The sequence below is a fragment of the Triplophysa dalaica genome, chromosome 24 (genome assembly GCF_015846415.1).
Source record: "Triplophysa dalaica isolate WHDGS20190420 chromosome 24, ASM1584641v1, whole genome shotgun sequence".
Taxonomy (NCBI): Eukaryota; Metazoa; Chordata; class Actinopteri; order Cypriniformes; family Nemacheilidae; genus Triplophysa; species Triplophysa dalaica.
The window spans coordinates 15831114-15855559 of NC_079565.1; the positions used below are offsets into that span (position 1 = coordinate 15831114).

General features: G+C 37.8%; 1 protein-coding gene across 7 annotated transcripts; it reads right to left on the minus strand.

Moving 5' to 3' along the window:
- Nucleotides 1-505: 505 nt before the first annotated feature.
- nfat5a (nuclear factor of activated T cells 5a) lies at nt 506-23005 on the minus strand. Of its 7 annotated transcripts, none has more exons than XM_056739725.1 (14): nt 22985-23005; nt 22703-22828; nt 14182-14307; nt 11023-11596; nt 10685-10871; nt 10411-10601; nt 10162-10334; nt 9936-10070; nt 9461-9513; nt 9217-9349; nt 8926-9000; nt 7971-8080; nt 5585-7856; nt 506-4754 (listed from the first exon to the last, which is right to left on the minus strand). In XM_056739725.1, the coding sequence occupies exons 2-14, from the start codon at nt 22773-22775 to the stop codon at nt 4534-4536; spliced, it is 4323 nt and encodes a 1440-aa protein (XP_056595703.1). In that variant the 5' UTR covers nt 22776-22828; nt 22985-23005; the 3' UTR covers nt 506-4533. The 7 variants fall into 7 exon arrangements, with proteins under 7 accessions (XP_056595703.1, XP_056595709.1, XP_056595704.1 ...); XM_056739731.1 differs by lacking the exon at nt 22985-23005 and adding an exon at nt 12086-12148 and having other exon boundaries at nt 12382-14307; nt 22703-22720; XM_056739726.1 differs by having other exon boundaries at nt 10685-10868; nt 22703-22992.
- Nucleotides 23006-24446: the final 1441 nt, after the last annotated feature.

The following is a 24446-nucleotide window of genomic DNA, read 5'->3' on the forward strand; positions in this document are numbered from 1 at the left end:
TTTGACTTTCTTTCCTTCTGCAACACACAAAAGAAGATATTTTGAAGAATGTTGGTAACCAAACAACATTGGCCCAATTGACGTCCAGTGTATGGACACAAACCCACATTTAGCAAAATATCTTCTTCAGTGCTCCACAAAAAGTGTCATACACAGTTTGAATGACATCAGGAACAATGGCCATTTTTATTTCGGGGGGTGAGCCCCTTTTTTGTAGGTTATGCAAATATCTTTAAGGGTTCATTAAATCATATTATTGTGGTTTTCCTACAAAAAAGCTTCCAGGAAATTAGAAGGGCATTACATTAAAATGCATTACCCTTTCATACTTTTATCATCCATCCATCCATCCATTTTCTACCGCTTATCCGAACTACCTCGGGTCACGGGGAGCCTGCGCCTATCTCAGGAGTCATACTTTTATCAAGTGAATCAAAATTAAACAAGAAAATCACATAAATATTCATTTGTGTGTGTGCAACAGCAATACAAGACAAAAGGGAAAGAACTTCATATCTATCTTTATTCGTTTAGCAGCACAACTTACAGAAATATAACTGCAGGAGTGTACAAATGTACTGATTAAAGCAAAATACATGTTGATTAACGTCAAATGTCATTAGTTCACGTTTCTTCACAACACTGAATCTCATTCTTATAAACTCAAGAGTGAACTGTTAACACTATGACAACTTTAAAAGCAATTGACATTAATCACATCAAACAAAAATCAAGAACGTGTGAGAAGAATGTATTTACAATACTCCCACACAAACAAATACACAGACACGCACACAAAATAAGAGCACAAACAACTGCTGGTGACGGGTGAGCGTTCACTTCAAACCTTGTTTGTATTTAACAGCTATAAATTCTTGGAGATCCATTACCCTCTTTTACCTCACCACAAATATCAGAGGCCATAACCACCGATGGATGAGAATGACACAACGTTTTTAAAATAAAATATAAAAAATAACAGTGAGTGAAGGCTGCATAGCAGTTTCGTGATATAAATGGTCAGATATTTCCTAGACTACACCGATGGACTTCATTATTGACATTTTGACTGGACAAAACAATGTCAACTAAACAAGACCGTAGTCTTTTCTTTCTGGATTAAGTTGACCTACTAATCCCAACATCTAAGTATTGAATTATATACAAAGGTCCTTAGAAGTAAGAGGAAAGGCTTGCAAAGGCACAAAGTACTTTCAATCAAAAAGCACAATATGATGGAAAGTAAAATAATTTCTTTAAAAGTTTGTGTAATGATAAATCTGTGCAGAAATGCGCTGTCGCTTGTTCATGATACAGTACATACAGTATGACTTTTAAAGAAGTGTCCAAGAACCAAGAAAGAACAAACAGTCGGTTTAATTACAAAGAAGCTGATTTTGCTGCCTTGTTTTGAGAAAGAAGAGGATGATTTTTTTAGTTGGTCCTTAGGTTAGATGTAGTGTGAATCTATTTCCTACATCATGAGATAAAACACACATTCAGCGAGTCTGCTTTCAGAGTTTTATGGCTTTGTATGGAACTGAAGTTCCAGAACAGTAGCCATTATGCCACAAAAAAACGACTCATATTTCTGAAAAGAAAGAAGATTTTGCAAAAAGAAAAATAAGCTTACTTTAGGATCATTGCTATTTTATTGCATCTTGACATTTTTATGACGATAAAGCATATTTGCCATCATATTCTCTTGTAACGTTAAAAACTCCTGTTTAGCTTCGTTGTTATGTAAAGTAGTATCAATTTGATGCAACAAATACAATTAAGATTTAGAATTGCACAATTTATCCATTGTTTTTAACCATTACAACAATAAGATTTATTTTATTAGTAAGGTAAATCACAAAAATGTCACAATGCAAAAACGTAATAATAACAGTAATAATAATGCATTTAAATAGGCACAATTTTCTTTACGGAAACATAATTGCTTTAAATGTATTCTTGATTTCAAATAAAATATGGACATTGTGTGTGAGATTAACCCACGCATACTCATAACCACTGGTTGAACAGCCTATTACCAACCAAACACATAACAATTTCCATTTTGTAACACAGTGATGGGGACAAAACCATCATTTTCACCGTTCTGGACATATGAAGTACAGTACCGCGGAAGGGACAAAATTCACTTTTAAATGTTTCAAATGTACACAGTACATTTCAAAGTTCAGCCTTACAAAAATACTGTATGTATGCCTCACTTACAGGTGAGATATTGTGTTTGACTACAAAGAGAGCACGCATTTAACAAACTGCTACCTCACAAAGGAACAGCACACTTAAAACGGCCGGTATACTATTTACATGTTGTTATGCCAATTTTACATCAAGCATATTCTAAAAAAGAATATAAAGGCAAGAAAGGGGATGACGTAAAAAAAACCGACATATCAATGTTTATGAAGAACTACTCACATTATGTTTGCAAAAGCTGCTTTTAAAAATCGAGTACACTTTTGTATTATCCTACAAATGTATTAAAAAGACTGCATGTGTCCATGAATACGTAAATATATGGGATTCAATATGTTCTACAACAAAAAAAGATCTCTTCAGTAAAGGTGACCCTGACATAGAAAATGTATAAGAGGAAGTAAAACACCCACCCTCCACAATGTAATCACAATAAACGTTACAATGAACCCCTGAACCCAACCCAAATCCCAAATGATAACCAATGTAAACAAAATCAATTGAATGTAGAATGTAAAAAATGTAGCAGTATTTTGTCAATGTGAGAGATTTAACCCTGTATGACTTACTTCCTAGCGTATAGCGCCCCTTCTTCACTACATGTAGAGAGGTCTTCCAGTTAGGAATGACGTTTGTGATTTCTGACCTAATCTAATTTAACTGAAAACTAATTTGTATGAGATTGTCATGCACTGATGGTATGAAGCTTTATCTTCATAGATTGCAGGATGTATCTTGATCAATTTTCTCCCTTCCAAATAGATGTAGATATAGTCAGAATTGTATTACTTGTTAAGTATCGTCATTTCTGTAGGTCAGAATAATGGCAAAATGTCTAAGGAAAGGCTAGTACCAAAGATTGTTTCCAATTTCTCTTTCCCAAACCAATCCTGACCTAAACATTCAGGGGAAAATATGGACGTAACTGCTATTTAAACTCTCAAAAGAATGTGTACTATATAAGGGATAGTTCACAAAACAACAGTACTGTCATCGTTTACTTACCATCAAGAATGTTCAAGTTGATCTTTACTATACACTTATTTTCATAGTGGAGAAAAGCCTGTAACTAATACGGTTTTAGTTTCCTCCTTATGATAGTTTAAGATTTCAGTATTAAAATAAAGCACAAGAATCATATGAAATTTGTATAACGCTAATGTACTTTTAAAGCTAATGTAATGATCACAACGTGAACATTCTTTACAGTATCAGCTTTCATGCTCCCCAAAACATAAGCCACAAAGGTTTTGTAACCACCTGAGGGTGAGTAAATGATGACTATATTGGCTTTTTCAGGCTGACCTAACCGATTAAAGTACTGATGGGACACACCTGCGAATAGAAACCCCAACAAAGACTATTCGCAAGCTTGTGCTTGTCTAAAGATCTCCATGGACCACACAATTCAAAATCAAGAATGTTGCTGCATCTTATGAACTTTGAACATCTATGTGCTCTATTTCCTGAGCACACAAACAAACAAACGAAAGTCATCATACCGTAGAAAGTCCGGTGTGTGTAAAGTGATAAAACAATCCGACCTCACATATCTTTACATGTTCACATATCTCTCATGTTGCACGCTTACACAACCTTTGTAGAAATTCATGATTAAAAGTTGGACCTCTTGTTTACTGTAAATAAGATTAAATTAAAAGGAAACAGAAGGTGGGAAGGAGTGTACATTGGGCATTTAGACTTTGTATAATTGGTACAATGTGATATTAGGATTCAGACATGAATTCAAACAAACAAAAACATGAAACATGGCTCAAAAAAACATGTTAACAAAACATATTTTTAGAAAGGCATTATGACTATGAAAACAAAGCTTTGACAACCAAGTAGACACATATGGGTTACAAAGCTTAAAGGGAGTAGATACTCCCTAAAGTGCTAAATATATTTCAGATTCATTCACAATGTATTTGTTATCTCAACGGCAACAGAGCGTTTTGGAGTTGACACCAACCTAGGTGAGTTTCTACTAAAACCAGATAAATGATGTTAATAATTGAAGAAGTTCAAGTGGAAGTCAAGAACACAATACAAAGTAACAAAGTGCCAATATACTTTATGTCTTAATGGGTCACATGATATGTTGACATGCCAAACATTGGCCTCAATGAACTGGACCCATCAAGAAAAGATGTTGTGATGCTGAGATCCAACACCACACTAGAAGCTTTCAGAAACATACATATAAGGGAAGACCCCCATTTGACAGATGTAGCCAAAAGTTAGACAATAAATACGTAAGATTGACAAGAAGTGTGGACGGTGGCCTACTGAAGTGAGGTTTCAAACTACTTATCTTCAATGGTCCAAGAAATCCCGAGGGAGCGTCTTTTCTTGCTCTTGAAAACGTTCAAGAAGTTCATCTATCTTATCATCAAGGTTGTTGGACTGGTCCAGTATGGTCTGAATCTGTGCACTGGTCTGAAGTTGGCTCTGACTCTGATCCGAACCGGGATGCCCCATGGTGACGAGCTGTTCTGGCAATGCCGGACCAGGAGAATTTATTAGCTGTCCACATTCTAATGAAAGAGACAGAATCAGGTTTCTGAGGCTGTGAAATGCTTATTTTATAAAGCGCCTTAGTACTTAGACTAAACTTCATTGCGGTAAAGAATTTAAATGTAAAAGAAGTCACACAAAATTATCATAATAAAGATAATTGTGCTTTTGTATTTGATTGCTTTTATGCTGAAAATGTCATTACCGTAACATGTCCAGCTATGTGTAAAGGCATGCTATTTTGTAATTTAAAAAGAGTGAAATTTAAACTCTGTAAATGTGGATTTTCTATGTTCTCAAAAGAAAAACATTGACATTCATGTATGATAAAAATGAAGAAATAGTGGAAAAACACAAGTGTCCATGACTGGAGTTCTCATACTCCGTAACATTTTAAATGACTGTTTACACACACTCAAATCTTTACATTAAGCTTGATTTTGTTTGAATTAACACAATAGCCATTACCTTCCAACAGCTACCAGCTTAACATATTTTTTAAATTTCACTAGTTAAGCGTTAGACTATACGGTATGGACATTTTCAAGGTTTAGTTCTGAAAGAGTGTTCAAAAATGTGCTAAAGTTTTGAAATTAATGTCAAATCCCGTTTTTTCATGCATAAAATGAAATTTATTGTCGCATAATGGCTAATATAAATGGCTATTCGGCAATTGGTTAGTATCAACCATTGGTCCAAGAGATAGTTGGTCAAAAAAAGAAAAATTGTTTTAGAGCTTCATAAACAAAAGTATATTTCTGATTAACTGTGCACAGTACAAGAAAATATGTGCATTATAAAGTAAACAGGTCAACTGAGATTTCAAGTTAACTTTAGGAAGAGCACTTACCGCTGGGAATCTCAAAGAGAAATAGGCCTGCTTGTCCTGGCTGTCCAGGTTGACTTAGAGTCCCCCCAATAGCTGTCTGAAAGAGTTGGTTGGGAGGTTGCGGAGTTGAGTTAGGTGTGGTGTTCTGGAGACTGCCGACTGCAACGCCACTCTGTCCCCTAAAGATGGTGGTTGCTGTGCCAGTTTGAGGCATATCTTGAACACCTACTCCACCCTGTAGGGCTGAAATGGCTGATTGAGGCAAAAAAATGTTGACAGAAGGTTGGTCCGTGGGAGAGACGGGTGTTACGCTGGTGGCACTGGGAACAACCTGCATAGGTTGCTGGTCCTGAAATAGTTCAGTCCGCGTTGAAGGCAAACTGGCAGATGAGTCACTCATGGAGCTCTGATCTTGAAAAGACATGGGCTCTAATGAGTCTTGTTGGGTTACGCGTACTACAGCGGCTGATGGAAAAATAATCGATGGGTTTTGAGACTGGACTGCGGGGACAGTGGGTTGGTTGGAGGAGTTGTTCACAGTAACGTTTTCAGAGCTGGGGACAACTTGCATGGGTTGTTGCTCCTGAAAGATATTCTCTGGTAGCCGGTCACTACCTATTGATCCCTGGTTCTGACCACTGAATATCAGAGCCTGGGGCAAATCATGGGGGTTCAGGGTTCCGGTACAGAACAATATGCCTGTCTGCGGTTGCTGCTGTGCTTGATTTTGGGACATTGTGGGGATATTTGGGAAAAGTGAGGCTTGTTGGGATGTTGGCATCTGTTGCTGTTGGGTAGACTGTTGTTCCATTGGAGTGGACAGCTGGGATTGTCCCTGAAAAAGGGAGACAGTCTGAGGGTCTGTTCCAGATGCCTGAATGGGTGTCAGGAAAGTTATCTGTTGTTGCTGTTGGTTCTGGTTGTTATCCGACGGTAGCTGGCTGGGCAACACGCTTTGCGCAATATACAGACTCGTTGAAGGGGCCTGTTGCTCTGAGGATAGATTGGTGCTTGCTAGCATTGTCATGGTACCGGAAAATAAGGTTGCTTGGACCTGCGGCGACTTTGTGGTTCCGAAGAGGACTGTCTGCGAGTCTTGTGTTTCATTCAAGGGGTTGTGACTCTGAAAAAGTTGCCGTGGAGGCGAATGTTGAGAGGGTGGCTGCTGCAAAAAGCTGGATGTCTGAATGGTCGTAAGACCTCTTGTTTGTTGGAAAATTCCAGTCTGCTGCTGGATCTGCTGCTGGGGTGCGTTCTGAATAAACCCTTCAGATGACTGTGATAGATTGCTACCATGGGTGGAGCTTGGCTGATCACTGGAGAAGCTGGGTGTGCATTGCATGGGAATCTGTGTCTGCAGAAGCTCTGACTGGAGTTGCTGCTTTAGGTTCTCTAACACTTCCTGATGCTGAAGTGTTTCTAAGTTTTTCTGGTGCTGTTGTTGTTGATGGAGATTAACCAGAACTTTCTGATGCTGCAGAGTCACTAGAGAACTTTGTTGCTGAATGTTCTCGAGAACTTTCTGATGGTGTTGTTGATGCTGCAGATTCTCTAAAACCTTGTGCGTTTGCTGCTGCTGCTGCAAGTTGCCAAGTGCCTGCTGCTGGAGATTTTCCAAAACTTGTTGATGCTGTTGCAAATTTTCAAGGACTGTCTGTTGATGTTGTAGATCCACAAGTGCCTTCTGTTGTTGATGCTGCAAATTCTCCAAAATATTCTGCTCTTGCTGCTGCTGAAGCTGGTTGTTTAGAGTACTCTCATTTCCTCCCAGCCTTAAACTGTTCATATTTTCCTGGACGTGTTGCTGAAGACTTTCGGCAGATGGTGCTGGGCTGTAAAGCACAGAATTAAGCTGCTGTTGTGCCTGCAGTTCTCTTACTGCTCTCTCCAGCTGCGTTACCCCATCTTGGGGCAAAAGCGTCTGAACCTGTGGTGGCTGCGATGGGGTTGACCGAGATTCCATGCCAACCAATACCATTCCACTTCCATCTGCACCTGTATCTTCAGGAGACAGCGTCTCAGGAGTTTCCCGCAGGAACTGTTGAGGTACCTGAGGAGGAACAGGCTGAAGAACTGTTGTGTCTTCTGACAAGGACACTTGGAACGATGCGGGTGAGGGAATGTCCTGCTTCTGAATAGTGGACAATGTTTCTTGAGAGTTAAAAATTGGTGCCGATGGCTGTTGTGTGTCAACTGGCTGGAGAGGCACAGGGCTTGGAAAAGACTTACTGCCAGAGGGAAGGACTGTACTTATCTCCAAAATTTGCTGGGTTGAACTGATTTCCTCTACAGGCTGTGTCGTAAAAATAAGAAAAACAATATTTTACTTCTTAAATTTAAATAGATTTTGAACCATCTTTTTCTAGTCATTCAGTAACTCGAAGGGATGGGTTATTAATTATACTACCTTGAACAAGTCTGAAGGTGTTGCATTGCAAGAGACTTCCATAGGTTCTTCTCGTTTGACCATAGGTAACATTAATACATTGTTTAGACAACTGCTCTCGGTTTGCATTGCTGTAAACAAATTCATGAATATTAGAGCTCAAACTTTCAGACTGTAACAACAAAAAGGCCTGAAATTTATATTTCTAATGTCAAATCAATTAATCGAGATTAATTAATTCCAAAATATTTTTTATGTTTAAATAATATATGTGTGTGTGGCATGTATATTAATATGCATATAAATACACAAACATAAGAAATATTAGTAATGCACCGATCAGGCATAACATAACGACCACTGACAGGTAAAGTGAATAATGCTCCATTCACATTACAAGCAACAAAGCGTCATGATCCCATCTTAATGGAGAGCTGGTGACTTCCGGGTACACGAGCAGTAGCAACCCTTGGCTGAGCAATGTATAACTTTATGCAAATAAGGAGCGAAGAAGATGGAAGCTAACATGATTCTTCTCCTGTAAGCTCCTGCAGTGAGCGTCACCAGTTGTGGTCCCACCCACTAGCGCCCTTGTTGCAACCCCTGGCGACCTACAGTGACAAAGGGCCAAACTGTAATGGCAAGACGACTGGGTCAGAGTATGTCCAAAACTGCAGCTCTTGAGGGATGTTCCCAGTCTGCAGTGGTCAGTATCTATCAAAAGAGGTCGGTGGTGAACCAAATGCTGGCCTGTGTGGTCCAATCCAACAGACAAGCTACTGTAGCTCAAATTGCTCAGAAGTTAATGCTGGTTCTGATAGAAAGGTGTCAGAATACACAGCACATTGCTGTCAGTTGTGTATTGGGCTTGAAATGGGGCACCAACACAATATTAAGAAGGTAGTCATACCGTTATGCCTGATAAGTGTATATATGTTCTTATTTATTATAGTTCTCATTTCAAGTAATGGCACACCTTTTATCTGCTCTTCAAAGGTACAGGCTTTGACTGTGGCTGGCAATTCTGACTTAACTGGGATGTCAACACTCTCTGCATAAAAGGGGATATACAAATGAGTAAAACCATCATGCTGGTGAAGACGTAGTTGACAAATTCTTGGAACCAATTATACTGTACCCATAAAATTAAACCCAAATTATTGGCTGAAAAGAACATTGTTTAAGCCGCAACCGAAGTCTGACGTTTCCCATTGAAAACATTTCAGCATGCATAGTATTTCACATAGATTTCTGAAAACTATATTACCTGTTAAAGGTGTGTAAGTAAAAGCTTGGAAATCATGCGTTCTCCCTGCATTTGTCACCACTGCTATTCCAACAGACACTGGAGAAGTAATTGTTTGGTCATGATATGGGGGAACCTTCACTACTAGATGATTCTAAATTGGAGAACATATAGAAAATATTATTAAGTTGACATTTCAGAATGATGACCACTCACAAGTTATATAGTTAGAATATTTGCAATCCCTCGGACAGGGTTCACTTGCCTGATGAAAAAGTTCCATGTCAATCTCTGCTTCAGCATTCCAACCGCTCTCATCTAAAACAAAACATTTCATGCAGGTACAAAAAGTTGAAATACAAATCATGCAAAGCCAAAATTGCATCCCAAAAAATATATTTCATTTTCTAGATTTTAACTAAAAAAAGGGCCATTTAATGTGTTTTGTGCACTGTGAAATGTGTCAGGACGCATGGTAAAGAATAGACAAAGTCAGTTTGAAGATATTTTACAGACTAGGCTAGTTAACAGAAGTTATTTTGTCAATGCTTATAGCCAGCTACCGGAGTAAGTTATGTAGTTTAATGCCACACATATTTGAAGGTAACAGTATCACTCCCTTGAGTGCTTGTGGTTTACACCACAGTAATGCAAGCAAGCATGTTAAACATGCCCGAAGCACTTTCGAAGCATTCACATCTCCTCTTGCATACAGTAAGTCAAATATACACTTGTATTACCTGCAGAATTGTCCTGAAAAATCACTTTGGTTCCTTTGAGAAAGTTCTTGCCGATAATAAAGACCTCCTCTCCTCCTGCAACCGGGCAACTTTGAAGACTCTTCTTCAGGATTTCAGGAATTCCAGCAGGTTGAGCTGAAATTAAGACACAAGGCTTACAAGAGAAGTTTCAAGAGAATTATATATCCCTCGATTTTATCCTACACCCAAAAACCTTTTCACTTACTACATAGGATGGGAGAGGAAAGAGTTTGAAGTGTCAGAACGGATCCCTCTGGTCTCGGGATATTGACTCTAAAGGCCAAGCGAGCACGAGTGCTCTTCTTTTTTGAGCCGGCTACACCAATACGAGCTTCAACATCAGCATTCCTCAGCTTTAAGATTCCAACACAGTCCACGCTGTCAACAAAATGTCATAATATTATAACAGTACCAGTTCCATTCCATTGGAGAACACCGACTGAATGATTCTTACGCGAGGGTCATAGTGTTGCTTGGCTCAAGGTTTACTTCAATCACTGTGGTCCCTTCAATGTCCACCTCTTTGCAGGCCGTTGTGTTGCGCCCAGTCACTCTGCAGGCTTGATAAAAGCCATGAGGCTTCACACGTCCAGCGTCATTCGCCACAAACACTTGAAGCACCACTGGTTCATTGGCTCCCTCTAACTGATAACACCATATTTACATTGTCAAATAAGATGCATTTCTTATTTGTCTGGATAATAAGATAATTTGCAGTTAATTCTTACTTTGACCGCTGGGAACCCTTGCTGTGTCCGGTCTTTGACAGACCCTCTACTGCCCTCTGTGAGGTATCGCGCCCTGTGCTGAGTCTCCGGCTGAACCAAAATCTTCAGCTCCTTCCCTTCGCTCTTCTGTGGATACTGAATGGAGAGGACACCGCCTTTCTGATTGTTTGACACTTCTAAGGAGCTGCTGAAACAATGAAAGAATCCCCTATTAGTTCACAGTTCCCCCATTGGAGGAACCTTCCAATTACAAGCATTTGAGCTTTAGCCACAATGTCGCATCCCCATTCTACACAATAATAAATGATGTGGGTAACATTAAGTGACGGGGTACCAACCTCACTTTGGGTGTGACTTTGGCATCTGATCCCAGCTGTGAAAGAACAAAGTGTGGCGCTTTTGCGCTGTCCGCATCAAACACATCCATGCCCGCTTCATCTCTGGCTGCAGGTTTGGGCCCCGGGCGCTGGCGAGGTGTTCTCTTGCGAGATTTTCGGGGCACTTCAGTGTTGTCATTGTACGAAGTGTTGCTAGCCATACTAAAGTTGGAGACCGAGTCTTCCATCCAGATGGTGCTGCTCTGCTCCGAGTCCGGGTTGGGAAGCTGGTCATCCTGGCAGGACATGCGACTGTCATCCAGCAGATCTTCGGGAGGCGGTGAAATGCTCAGGATGGTCCGTCGCTTCGAGGGGGTTGCCTGACTCTGCGCGTTCCCGGCAGCATCGCCCACACCTACCCCGCTGATGGTCATCAGCGAACCAGGCTCTGCTCCCATTCCTTCTGCGGCAAGACCACTGTGCACCCTGGAGGTCTGCTCTTGGGCTGAGGTAGCAGAGAGCATGCTGGGACAGGAAGGAAGTGTACTGCTGAGGCCTCCAGAGGAGGCGACGGAGGCGCAAGTGGCGGCGGCATCTGTAGTGTGCACAGTACAGAAGGTCAATAAAACGGTCTCTGCAGGCCTGGCTAGCAGTCCCGATCAAGCAGTGAAACACGCCATGATATTTAGCCATTGCCTTTTATCTGTTTTGATTGTTTTTGCGTTATATGTTAAATTAAAGTAATTATTTAGGCCAAATCACTACACCTTACTTTGTTCCTTTATATTCATACATAAGGGATTTGCCTTTGTAGTTTTACCAAATATCTGTTAAAGCTTCAATCAAAGCGGTCGAAAAACTTTCAGTCCTACCATATAAAACTGCTAAACGAAACATGCGTTGGGGTATACAGAGCATTTGTGGGCGCTACTGCATAAGCCAGTGCTGATCTTTTCAAAGCAGCTTTTCACAGACAAATAACATTGGCCAATGATAATTCTGAGGTGTCGTCTAATGCATGCCAATTGGGCGATTTGGTTGGGACTGAACGTAGCCATGGAGACAGAATAAACAAGCTTCTGACCTACGAAGCAGAGAACTGCTGACCATTTTATATGCAGACTCTCCCTGATTCAGAGGGAACTCCCTGGAATGAAAACGACAAATGACAGCGAATAAACAATTGCTGGTCATCCAATACAGATAACAGCAAATTTGGTCATTTGAGCAAAACATATATCATTCATTCTGAAGTAGCAATGACAGCATTTTGTATCTTTGAGATAATAAATTTATTGGGCCCGTTTTTGTTAATAATTGAAATTGTTTTGCTCACTGTTCTAGTTTTGTGCTTGAATTTGGTATTGCTGGTTGTTTTACCTCAAATTTATTGCTGCAAAAACACAGAAATTAGTCTGGGCAGGTTCGCTTTAAGATCCCTCAGCTTCCTGTCAAAACAGGAAGTAGTGTAGCATTAACCTGGCTACTTGCAGATCACAATAATGCTTGAATTAGGGCTGAGCGATATATTTCATTTTAATTCAACTTTATTATTATATTTCAGGTATATCACAGAACTTGTTAGAGATATTTTAATAGTGCATTTAATTTAAACCTCATCAAAGGAAAAGACCAATGAAACATACATAAAATAAATAAATTAAAATGTGTCATAATTTACTCGCTCCCATTTCATTACAATCCAGTCTGACTTCCTTCTTTGGAAAAAAAAGGATTTATATTTTGCCAGAAAGCAAGCATGAGCGGCATTTCCACACGGACATTTATACAAATTTACAAGTTCAGTATTGTGAACAGCGCTGCATTTACCATGTAGCCTGATCAGAAGATAGAAAGTCATATGGGTTTGAAATGAATGAAGGTGATTAAACATTGACAACATTTTTATCTCTAGATCATATCATCTTTAGGGGTGTTGATTTAGCATATCAAAATAGTTTTCAGCAATCAGTTTGTTCAAAACATCACTCAAATATGTATATAAAAGTAATTACTTTAAATATTTAGCTACACATATTGATATATTCAAGTATATTTTACAGTATTTTACTTTTCACATTGTGCTATTTTTAATCCCCTCATCTGAAATCACAGTTAAAACAAAAAGTATTAGAGATGCACCAAAACTAAACCTCTTCATCCATCCGCTAGCCGATTATTCCGAGTGATATCTGCAGTCACCGATACTACATACTATATTTCTGAACTTTTTGAATGTTAGTAATTCATGCGAATCAATGAATAATAATATTGAACATCAAACGGTAATTTTTTTACATTTTATATATACGAAGCACAAATTCATTGCATTTTTTTTTGATTGATTGATTTAAACGACCGATACAGATTATTTACCGATATATCGGCGCATCTCTGAAAAATATGATTTGTATATTATATGTTATTTTTATGTATTTATATATCGCCCAGCCCTTGAAGTACAATCATTTTATTTGTTAATTAATTGAAAAAAAAACAATAGTCTTCCAACAGAGGAGAAAGAGAAAAATCCCAAATAAGGCCTCACCCTTATGTAGGCAATTTGTAGACAAAGCCGAAAAATCAACTTTCATCAAATTATTTGACAGTTCATCTAATGTTTTAATGACCTCTGCCACCTGGCAAATGCTGGTTATATTCTTCAACCATAGCATGCCCTCAGCGGGCAGACACCCATGATCTGAGAAAATTCAGGAAAGCACTTTACTCCACTGACAGCAACAACAAAAAAACTCTTTTCAACAGTTTCAATGGAGACAGGACAAATCATATGAAATGAGTTAGTCTGCAAAGTCAACAAAAGAGACTAAAAAACTGTGAAAGAAATGAAAAAATCAAGAAAGACAAGGATGTGTATGCAGTTTAAAAATATAAAGCTAATAAAGTGCAACAGGAAGTCCAAGTCTTGCAACACTATAAATACAAAAGGTGCGCAGCGTTTAAAACAAATGCTAAAACAAAGAAATAAAAGAAAAGTGCAGTATCCCCGTCAACACAAAGGAATCCAAATGAGAACGGGCAAGGAATGGAAGGAAAGACAACATCCCATAGACACACCACAGCAGAGACAAGACCTGAGCAAAGCCTGTCAGAAATGACTTGCTAGCTTCAGACTGAGATAAAATCGGAGAGATAAAAGACATGCGAAATGTGTCCTACCGGATGCCAAGGCAGCTGGAGGAGGAGGTCCAGACTCTCCACCACTTTTCTGGCTCATGGTGGGTTTGTCCTGCTGTTCGGCCGGGGGTAACTGAAGCTCTTTAGGGAGTAGGTCATACACTGACTCTGAAACAAAGACTTCAGTACATCAGTGTGTGAAGCATGGTGACTCATAGTCAAACACGGTGTAAATGTATTAACATGTTATTTATTTCAAACCTGATTGACACTTGCAATATGCATATTGTAAGGTACCTTTTGCAATATTACTGTAATTTCGGTATATCTTGCAACTGCAGTTCAGATGTTGCTTTCCACTTTTCACTCCACTAGCAAAATCATTATAATATGATTGTAAGTCTGGAAGTGATCGAGTTGAGGAACTTGACCCACGCTCTTCTCCCACCATTTATGGTCCTACTTTTCCACACCCACTCTCATGGCCTGGACACTCTTAGCCAGAGGCCAGACAATACTGGTTGTCTTTGAATGTCTTTTAGCCTATTTCCACACAAGCTGCAGTTTTTCAGTCATCTGACCGTGTCGAAACAGACTTGAAGCCACTCAGTAAAAGGGGCTACTCTGTTTGGCTGTTCAGAAAGATATCTTAAAGGGATACTTCACCCAGAAATGCAAATCGTGTCATCATTTACTCACCTTTGAGTTGTTCCAAATCTGTACACATTTCTTTGTTCTGATGAACACAGAGAAAGATATTTGGAAGAATGCTTCTAACCAAAGATATCTTTCTCCCCATTGACTCCCATAGTAGGAAAAAATAGGAGGATGTACAACAAACAGTAGGACAACAAACAGTTCTGGGGCACTTTTGACTAACATTTTATGTTTTCCTACTATGGAAGTCAATGGGGTAAAATCTGTCTGGTTATAAGCATTCTTCCAAATATCTTTCTCTGTGTTCATCAGAACAAAGAAATTTATACGGATTTGAAAACAACTCGAAGGTGAGGTAATGATGAGAATTTTTAGGTGAAGTATCCCTTTAACACAGCCTTCCCCTTAATAAGAGAACACTTTCGTTCTTGGACACCAATGCTCTTGAATGAAACATGAAAATGTAACGATTCACAGTGAGCAAGTTGAAAATCGATTTAAATATATGACGATTAAAATCGGTTGAGATTTCAAATGAATCACAATATATATTGTGAACCGCAGGGGCCACTTTGTTTACAGCAAACTTGAATATGCTGATATTTATTTAACAAAAGTCTTTGTTTGTATTAAAAATAATTTTGTATTATAAGTTTTTTTATTTAATTTGGAATTTGTTTTAAAATTGCCATTTGGTTTTATCATTTGACATAAAAGATTCTCATTTATGATTTTACAAAATTTGAGAAAAAAATGTTTTGGGAAAATAATTTGTAACCGTGGGATCAGTATCGGGAATCATATCATATCGCATCACGAGCTGAGTGAATTGTTACATCCATACTGAAACAACTTTTATAATAAGTGCCCTAATAAATGAAAATATGTACATGAATTGCATATTACAAATCAAATCAAAGAGGCTTAAATTGTCAAATTAAATATTCCATTGTCCTCCAGTTATTAAACCAGTTCTTCAAAGGGATGTGCAACAGTGTTTCATGCATTCTGACTTCTTTACACTGTTAAACGTCTCATCTCATGCTTCACGTGGTCAACTTGTCAAAAACGGGTTGGATGTATGATGTAGTATTTCTGTGCTCGATTCACTCCACCAGCATTCATATAGGTTTCGAAAAGTTATTTTCAAACATGAAAATCTGTTTCGTAATAACTTTTCTTAGTCCCTTATTGCACAATTCTCCCAGAAAAGCATGCCCACACGTCAACCAGCTGGAGCAAGATTGAGAGAAAGAGTACCGCTATCATGTAGCTCAGTGATAAGATGCGTTAGCAACGAAAGGTTGTGGGTTCGATCCCAGGGTATTGCACATACCTAAGTACAAATGTATAGGTTTCTCCAATGTAAGTCGCTTTGGATAAAAGCGTCTGACAAATGCGTAAATGTACTGCATTCACAAAGTTCCGCTGTGTTTGTTTGTTCACTGCATTTCGGTGAGGAATGTTATCTAAATGGTGAATTTAATGCTGGATTTGGAGATTGTATATTTTCGGAAATATTCGTTCAGATGCATCTGTCTTTTATAAATGTGATCAAACAAAGACTCTACGGATATAAGAAGGGTCCAATATACTATTCTGTAAATACCCAAGATTAACATGAGACATGCAGAAACTGTCTAAGTTATGGCAACTTTAAATCATGTGTAGTAATACCATTGCCCTAAACAATAAACATCAAGCACACGCTCTTTCCTAAGGAGCGGCAGATATTTAAAAAGTGAATAGTGTTTATAATTCCCAGAGCCTCATGTAGGAACACTTTGTTCCATGATGCCCTTGTGCCTCGTTCAGAACATTGACTACAGCATTGTTGATAGGGAAGCATTGGAGCGATATTAACATGACACCTTTTCTCATGTTACCTATAAACTCTTGACAAATGACGGTCACTGCACCAAGCATAAACAGTCACAACAGCCAAAAAGAAACAATACAGTTGATGCCATAAACGGTGTATTGCTACACCATTACATTACATTATGATCTGGTCCATTTTTTCTGATTGATTTTAACTATATGGTTTTAAAATTATTGTTCAATAATCTGGTCTGTTCTATGAATAAGACACAAACCGGTGTCCTATTACTGTTTCGAAAGCAAATTAGAACAGAATACTTTCACCTCATAAAAAAGTATTTTACTACGTTTTATCCAAGGAAGTGACATTAAAAAATGTAATGTTGTTATTCCATTATCTCAATTTTACAGTCTGGCTTTTCTCCTTTGTTAGGCAGTTAGACAATTATTCACCAATATAGCACAATTATGCCTATGAACTAGGGGTGTGACAACACACTTATCCAATGACACGAGACTGAGCTCAATAAAATGAGACGAGACAAGATTTTTAGACATTTTAAAAGAGATCTTCAATGATAAAATATATAGGAAAAATCTTCTTTTATTCACCTTAAAAACACAAAATGCTAAAAATGTAGGCATTATCAACTTGTACTTTATCAAACAAATTAAACTTCTATTTTAATGAATTATATTATGCTATATAAAAAATATGTAAACATTGCAAAATGTTTTGTCAAAAACTCAACTGACAGGCAGTAATTGCACAAAAATTATGCTTTGTTTTCTTAACAGGTGCAGCTTTTAGTAAAGAGCTGTGGTTGTTTTCTCTATATGCTTTTGCATAGTGCTCGACTGCTCGTGTTGAGAGGTTGCGATCATATCATACTGTCAATCCTCCTTCCTCCACTGACTGAACACTCATAGACTTCGTAGGGCTGGGCAATATACCGGTTCAAACCGAATACAGGTGTGTATTTCTTTTAATGATATAATTTTATTATATACCGCATTACCGGTGTATGTCGCTTAAACAAAGTACAGAACGCAGCGTGACACTGTTTCAGTGGGGTCCCTTTCCACTGTTGTACTGTAACCGGCTATTGGGTCATTTTCGCGCCCTTGAAGGGCAATTAGCGAAGGGGACGTCATTTGTAGGGGTGTTCCAAACGAAAGTGAACACCTTCAGAAAGTGAACGCCCTTTCAGAAGTCCGTTAGTAAAGGGCACATGCCATGGTCACTTCAAGGAAATGAGTTCTGTTTGTGATCACTTGATCTTGGATTACGAGTTCTCGCAACGCATTTTGAAGCAAATATGATGTGGGATTTTGAAGTTTCATACAAATGTAAGTACAATCATTTAGTTTGTATTTGTTTTATACTTTTTTGTCAGTGATTCATATGATTTAAAATATAGTAAAAAGATACTTTAGTTTATATGGAAGTATTTTTAATATGTTTAAAAAAAAGCTGATTGTTAATAGGTTTCCTTTATCATATTCCCTTATTTAACAAGTAGTAATACAAATGTTGTTTATTTTCAACAAACGAGCACTGGATTCAGAGTGCATATGCGGCATTGTCAGCACTGTAACAAATTGCTGTAGTTTCTACAAAAATATTCTACAGAAATTTACTGTTTTAACATTTTACAAGTTTTTACTGTAGTTTGCAATGCATTATGGTAGTAACACAAAGTATTACAGTTATTAATAGTATATTTCCATGTCACCTGTAAGTCAATATACAGGTTATAGGTATTGTCACTGTAGCTCGTGCATTTTTACAGCAATAAATTGTGATACTGCATTATGGGATTGCGCGGGGTGCATTTATGTTCGAAATCTTATGGACTGGAGCAACGAAACAGGAACAAACTCGAACTTTCAAGTGAGGATTGTTGGCAAGTTCTCTAAAATTATGTCAATAAAATACTATGGTTTTTATACTACCTTATAAAGTCATTCATTGTGTGGTATAAGCGTTTGCCATTTTTAACGTGAACAATTCATAAAATTAGCCCATATAGTCAGCCATCGTGACATGTAGTGAACTGTAACGTTAGAGTTAATGTCTTCGCTTACAATGTTATTCTAAACGATAAGTTTGGATATTAAGAGCATGTCATTAACTTGGGTTCTGGTTCCAAGAGCAAGGCAACAGTGCGACGGGTGATATAGCTGCTGCACGTGGTGTGACCTGTGTGAGACGACCCTGAACGAACGTTAAAAGGTGAACAACACACCAACAAAATACATCATATTGTGCATTTAAACAATAATTAAGGCTAGTTAACTGCCGCTTAGTTCGCCTCACATAGACGATAGCGATCTTTTTAACGGACTTGTGAAACAAAAGTAGATGGTAAATACGTTTTTGCAATCAGCTTAGCAATTACAATGTTAACCTAGCATGATTGGATTTCCTACTAAGGACATGCCATGCTAAACAAATCCCAAGTGTCATAACTAAACTGAACCTTAAGCAATTTGATGCGAGCAATCGCTATTAAGAACAATTCATAAAATTAGCCCTTGGTCAGATGTTAATTCGATAGTTTTTTATTTGTGGCTCAACACACCGCATCATCATAAGTAGTAAAATGTGAAGGTTACAGTGTTATTCTTAAAGTTACGTTTAGTTAGTGTAGGAATATGTCGTTTAGATTCAGGAGTGAGGCAGAAAGAGCACGACGGCCATGCCATGCCACGGCAGCTGCAAGTGTGAGACAAATCTGAACTAAAAGGTGAAAACATCGTCAAAATACATTAGTGCATTTTAACACGCTGGAGCTTAATTAGCTATTGCTCTAGATCATTTTGGATATTTGTCTGTTAGAAGAACGCGCCATTTCGACTGAAGGACTTGTGAAGTTAGTTAGGTGGTAAATAACTTGCGTATTTGCAGTCTGCCTAGCAAGTAAGATGTTATGAAAGGATGCTGTGATTTCATATGTCGGCAGTTTATGTCTTACTAGGGCCTTGCTAGTAATTTGTGGCTAAAACAGCGGGTTATCGCGACATGTAGTGAAATATAAAGGGCATCGCTTAAGATAGTATTCTAAACGATACGTTGAGTTAGGATTATGTCATTATTAACTTGAAAATTCTTAATTCACGAGCGTGGTAGAAAGAGTGCGACGGGAAGAGTTGTTGTACTGCAGGTGAGGCGACCGATGAACTGAAGGTAAAAACTGAAAACACCAACAAAATTCAATGTACTTGGTAGGCTACTTGACAAAAGGGTCACACTGAATTCAAGTTTATTTTTCACACCCCATTGGCAGATTTTTTCATTTGTTTTTACCATAAACTTACTTAATTTTTATATTATTTTTCAAAAAACAAGACTAAATATCTTAATTCATTTTTCTTGTCAAGTCAATGTATATTGATTTAAGAAGTTACAGATGCTTTTACAGTGAGGTTACATTTGGCCAGTCATTCTCTTTGTGAATGAAGTTCCAAATGCATACACGAGAGACAGCAGTGTTTCCCCTACCATTATATAAGGGGGACGCCCCGCCCTCCTAACGGATCACCCCGCCACCCTTGGCCTTCAAGTAAATTTGATTTGATTTTCTTTATAGCGCCAGATTACAATTTGTTATTTTATTAAACAAACTAAATAACCCTTAAGTAATATGTTATTTATCTTATTTCCACGATGGCATGTCTTTTCTGTCTGTGTTTGCGCGTTTACAATTATCCCAATGAGTGCGCACACGCGCTCACACAAACAAACATTAGCGGACAGAGAGCGCGCGGCGGGAAATATGTCGCTTCAATCAGATGAAAACCAAATAAAAATATTTGCGTTTTTTAAGCGCTCACAGGGAACTGAAGATGGCAAAACTCACTCCACTGCGAGTAGCAGCCGGAGTAGCTCTCCTGCTCCAAGTCTAAGTGTTGCGCATCCTGCCCCTGACAAGCATCAAAAGTCCATTCATCACCGGATGGCGGTTAAAATGTATATTAATGAATTACATGCCGCTTAATATTTACATATGTGTGTTTAAAATGTTTTTAGTCAGGACATTGTAAATCTGCTGATTAAATAAGACAAGAGATATTTAATACGCTATGCAGATGGCTCCGTGTTGTATGGGAATGTCACGTGATGACGTTCAGAACAGCGCACGTGATGACGTTCAGAACAGCGTCCGCGTCTGACAGGATTATTCTCCAATAAATGCATCATAGAAATTAAACCGTCTCACAAAAAATTAGTTTATCATATAAAGGTATTAACTAACATTAACGAACAATGAATGAGCAATATATTTGTTAGTATTTATAAATCTTTTTTTAGTTCTTTACTTTTTTAAGCTCTGGCCCATTAATATTAACAAATACTTCTATACATTTAACAAAGGTTATTTGCCAAAGTCAATTTTAAAAAGATTTAAATACATTTATTTATATTTATATATAACATTTTTTAAATTTTACAAAGCATTACCCTCCCAGACAATCAATGTATGTGACTAGATAGATAGATAGATAGCACATAAAGAATGAAAAGGAAATGATTTCTCGTCAATTTTCCCCAAACAACCCCCCCCCCCCCCCCAAAGCTGTAAACCTAGGGGAAACACTGGACAGTAATGCCATACACCCTTGAAAGAGTTCACTTCAAGGGCTCAGCCCTTCAGAGGGATTAGGGCATAGGGATGCTCACTTCCATTTGGAAAATGCCCTATAGAATGCATCTTTGTATGCAGTGGCACTTCCTTAAGCATGTCCTGTCACTGATTTTGAAAAGATTTTCTAATAAACTGTAAAAATGAAAAGTCTTAAACATGTGAAGGTCTTGCTTTGCCTTGTCAGTTTGAATAAACATTTTTATTACAACAGCTTTGACTTAGGTTGCATTATTTTGTAAATTAAATTGTTTCATACATTTTTGGTCATACCCCCAGCCCTAAGCCTTCAATGAAACAGTTAAAACTACATAAACACATCATCTTTATGCTTGCATTGCACATATGTAAGAGTCAGATGATCCGTTTTTGAAGAATTTTGCAGTGTAGCCTACAATAATCCAACAGTTATCGTTTATTCACAGTTTAAGATTATAATGTTGAATGACACTTTTTAATGAAGAGTTTTGTTGTAGGGGTACAGAGTACCGTCCATTCTTTCAGCAGTCAGTTATAGGCCCAATATCAATTTTATTTTATTGTGATGAAAGAATGAAGAGAAATGTATTTCCTTATCCCTATTTCAATTTGCGCATTTTTAAGGATCATGGAAACACAGCTACTGACACCTCCTGTCACTGACCACTTGCTGAAAAGAAGATTTTTTTTTTTAACTTTTGATCTTTTATATCTTGTTGAATGTAACGTCGCCCTATTCAAGCACAGTTGGCATATCAGTGTAACAATTTGGCAAAGTGCAAACTGAACGCACACAAAGAATGGAAATCAGAGCCAGGATCAACAACCCCCTACAGAAATGCTTTGTGAATAACTCCACATGCTCTACATTCCTGCTATTTTAACACCAGGTAACCATGGACAACAGAGAGATAATGGAGTTACTTTTCTATATCTTCAGGATTAAAAAGACAGAAAAAACACTGGATGCTGAATAGGAGGCTGTGTTACAATAATTACAAACAATTCATCTTGTGAAATTACAAGTACATTTAAGTTTAAACCAAATTCATTGCCGTGTTCAGTGTATCTGTCACTTCATAAAGGAGACATCTGACCTCAGCATCATATCAACACACACCCACTCCTAGTTTAAACCGTCTATAAACTGCCTTCTTTCCATTAAAACAACCAGATTAAGCCAAATGACACCCGAATCACTTGGTTCATGTGATCATGTACAGACATTTATATGTAGCAGATTAATAACATATTTGCATGCAGATATACATACACACTGACACTTATAGACACACACAGACATACATAAACACACACACACACACACACAGAGCTAGCGCGTGCTCCCCTCTCGCGCTATCTGACGTTAGCAATTTCTCACATTCTCACGCAGCCGTCAACACACACGTAGGCTTACATGAAGGAAGAAATGACTGAATAATATACAAACGCGTTCTTACCTTTGGAATAAAGTGATTTGGGAGAACTGGGGTCGATATCGGCGCTCAGGAGAGATATAAAGTCAGAGGGCATGCTAGCATGCTAGTGCCTCATTAGAGCGTAGGAAACGACTCACTCACACTCAGCTTAAACGGCAATGGATACAAAAGGGGAAATTGTTTTAATAATAAAATCCTCACAAAGGGTTTACAGTACATGTACAGGTGTAAAATGCACACGTACACAGGTACTAAATTGCCTTTTTACATTTGACTAGCTAGCTAACTAACAGAACCATTCACCTTTTTCCAGCGACTCCTCCCCCCTTCCGCGCATGCGCAATGTTTACGATTATTGTTTGACTGTGTCCATTACCTTATTGTTGAACTCAGATTATTATTCTATTCTATGTAACATTATTACTGCAATTATCAGATCTTATAAGTATTTTTGTTTAATTTATTTTTAGCCAAACGTTGTTTGCTATATCACAATTTAATTCATCCAACAGATTATCATTGTTTGACTGAATTTCCAGTATAGTTTGAGGAATGTATATGTGCTAAAGAATTTAGAACATAAGACAGTTTCTATTGCTAACTGTACTTTCAGCAGAAACCTTATTTAGAGATCCAGAATATACATGGTAATCTTGGTTTCCATTATTTCAGCTTTAAAAATTTGCTTCATGCAGTTCTTAATACCATTTCTTATTACTCATCTTGTTGTTACTACAGTAAATACATTTTATAAGGAATATTAAGAAAGCTTTAATTTGAAAACGTCTCTACTGGCAGAGTTTACATTGCAGGTTACTTTATGTGGGTTGAAGTAAAATCAGTTGCAAATTCGTATGGCTACCCAAAAGCAGAACTTATGAATAATTATAATACAATTTTATTCATCCATTTACACACTAGATGTAAATTATTTACCAAAATAATTGGGCTACAAATCCGTCAAATGGAATGAAATAACTTTGAAGCTCCTTATCTCACAAAGGCTCGAATGAAGACAGAACCTTTTAATTCTAAGGTGACGATTTGTTTCAACATTGCATGTATTTCCTATGTAATTTGCGCACCATGATTTTATGTGAATTGTGGGATTCAAAAATGGATTTAAACTGCTTTCTTAGTTTCGCCAAAAATGCACCAGTAGAAATGTCCAATTAAAAACTTGTTTGCAAATGGTTGCAACCACACTATGCTAACGCATGTCAGTTTTTATGGACCGACATTGTTGTCAACAATATGTGTGTAAATTGTGAGTTATACAAAGAACTTGTGACTGATCGAATCTGAGCAGATATTTTTCAAATCAAAATTCGCACAAAGCAAACATGTAGAAACATCTCACTAAACTAATGTCATCAAAACTTCTTTTGATAATGAATGACATACAGTTTGTGTTTAATTTCTGCAGTTAAAACGAAAGCTAGTGGTAAGAAGTTTTTCGAGGGGAAAATGTGACAAATCTGGAATGCTCTTCTACATAAGGAAGAGCTAGATGTAAAGGTTGTTAATGTTCTAAACCAGTTCGGCACGACATACGCATGTGAATCAAGGTTCACAACCTTGGCATACTGTCCTCAGGGCTACACTTTCTGAGGAGATTTAGTGTTACGGTACAGAGGAAGATTATCAGTAAATAATGGTTCTGTTTCTCATACAAAGAGATTCGTAATGCTTTAATGTTTTTTAGAGTTCGACAAACATGAAGCTGTATGGGAAAATTTTGTGTGAACTTATATACTGTACCTAT

Coding starts and splice junctions, on each gene's coding strand:
- nfat5a (XM_056739725.1), bottom strand. CDS start 22,775: ATGCCCTCTGACTTTATATCTCTCCTGAGCGCCGATATCGACCCCAGT. Junction 9,514..9,935: donor TTTTCAGGACAATTCTGCAG/GTAATACAAGTG, acceptor GTTTTGTTTTAG/ATGAGAGCGGTTGGAATGCT. Junction 8,081..8,925: donor CTTTGAAGAGCAGATAAAAG/GTGTGCCATTAC, acceptor ATTTGTTTACAG/CAATGCAAACCGAGAGCAGT.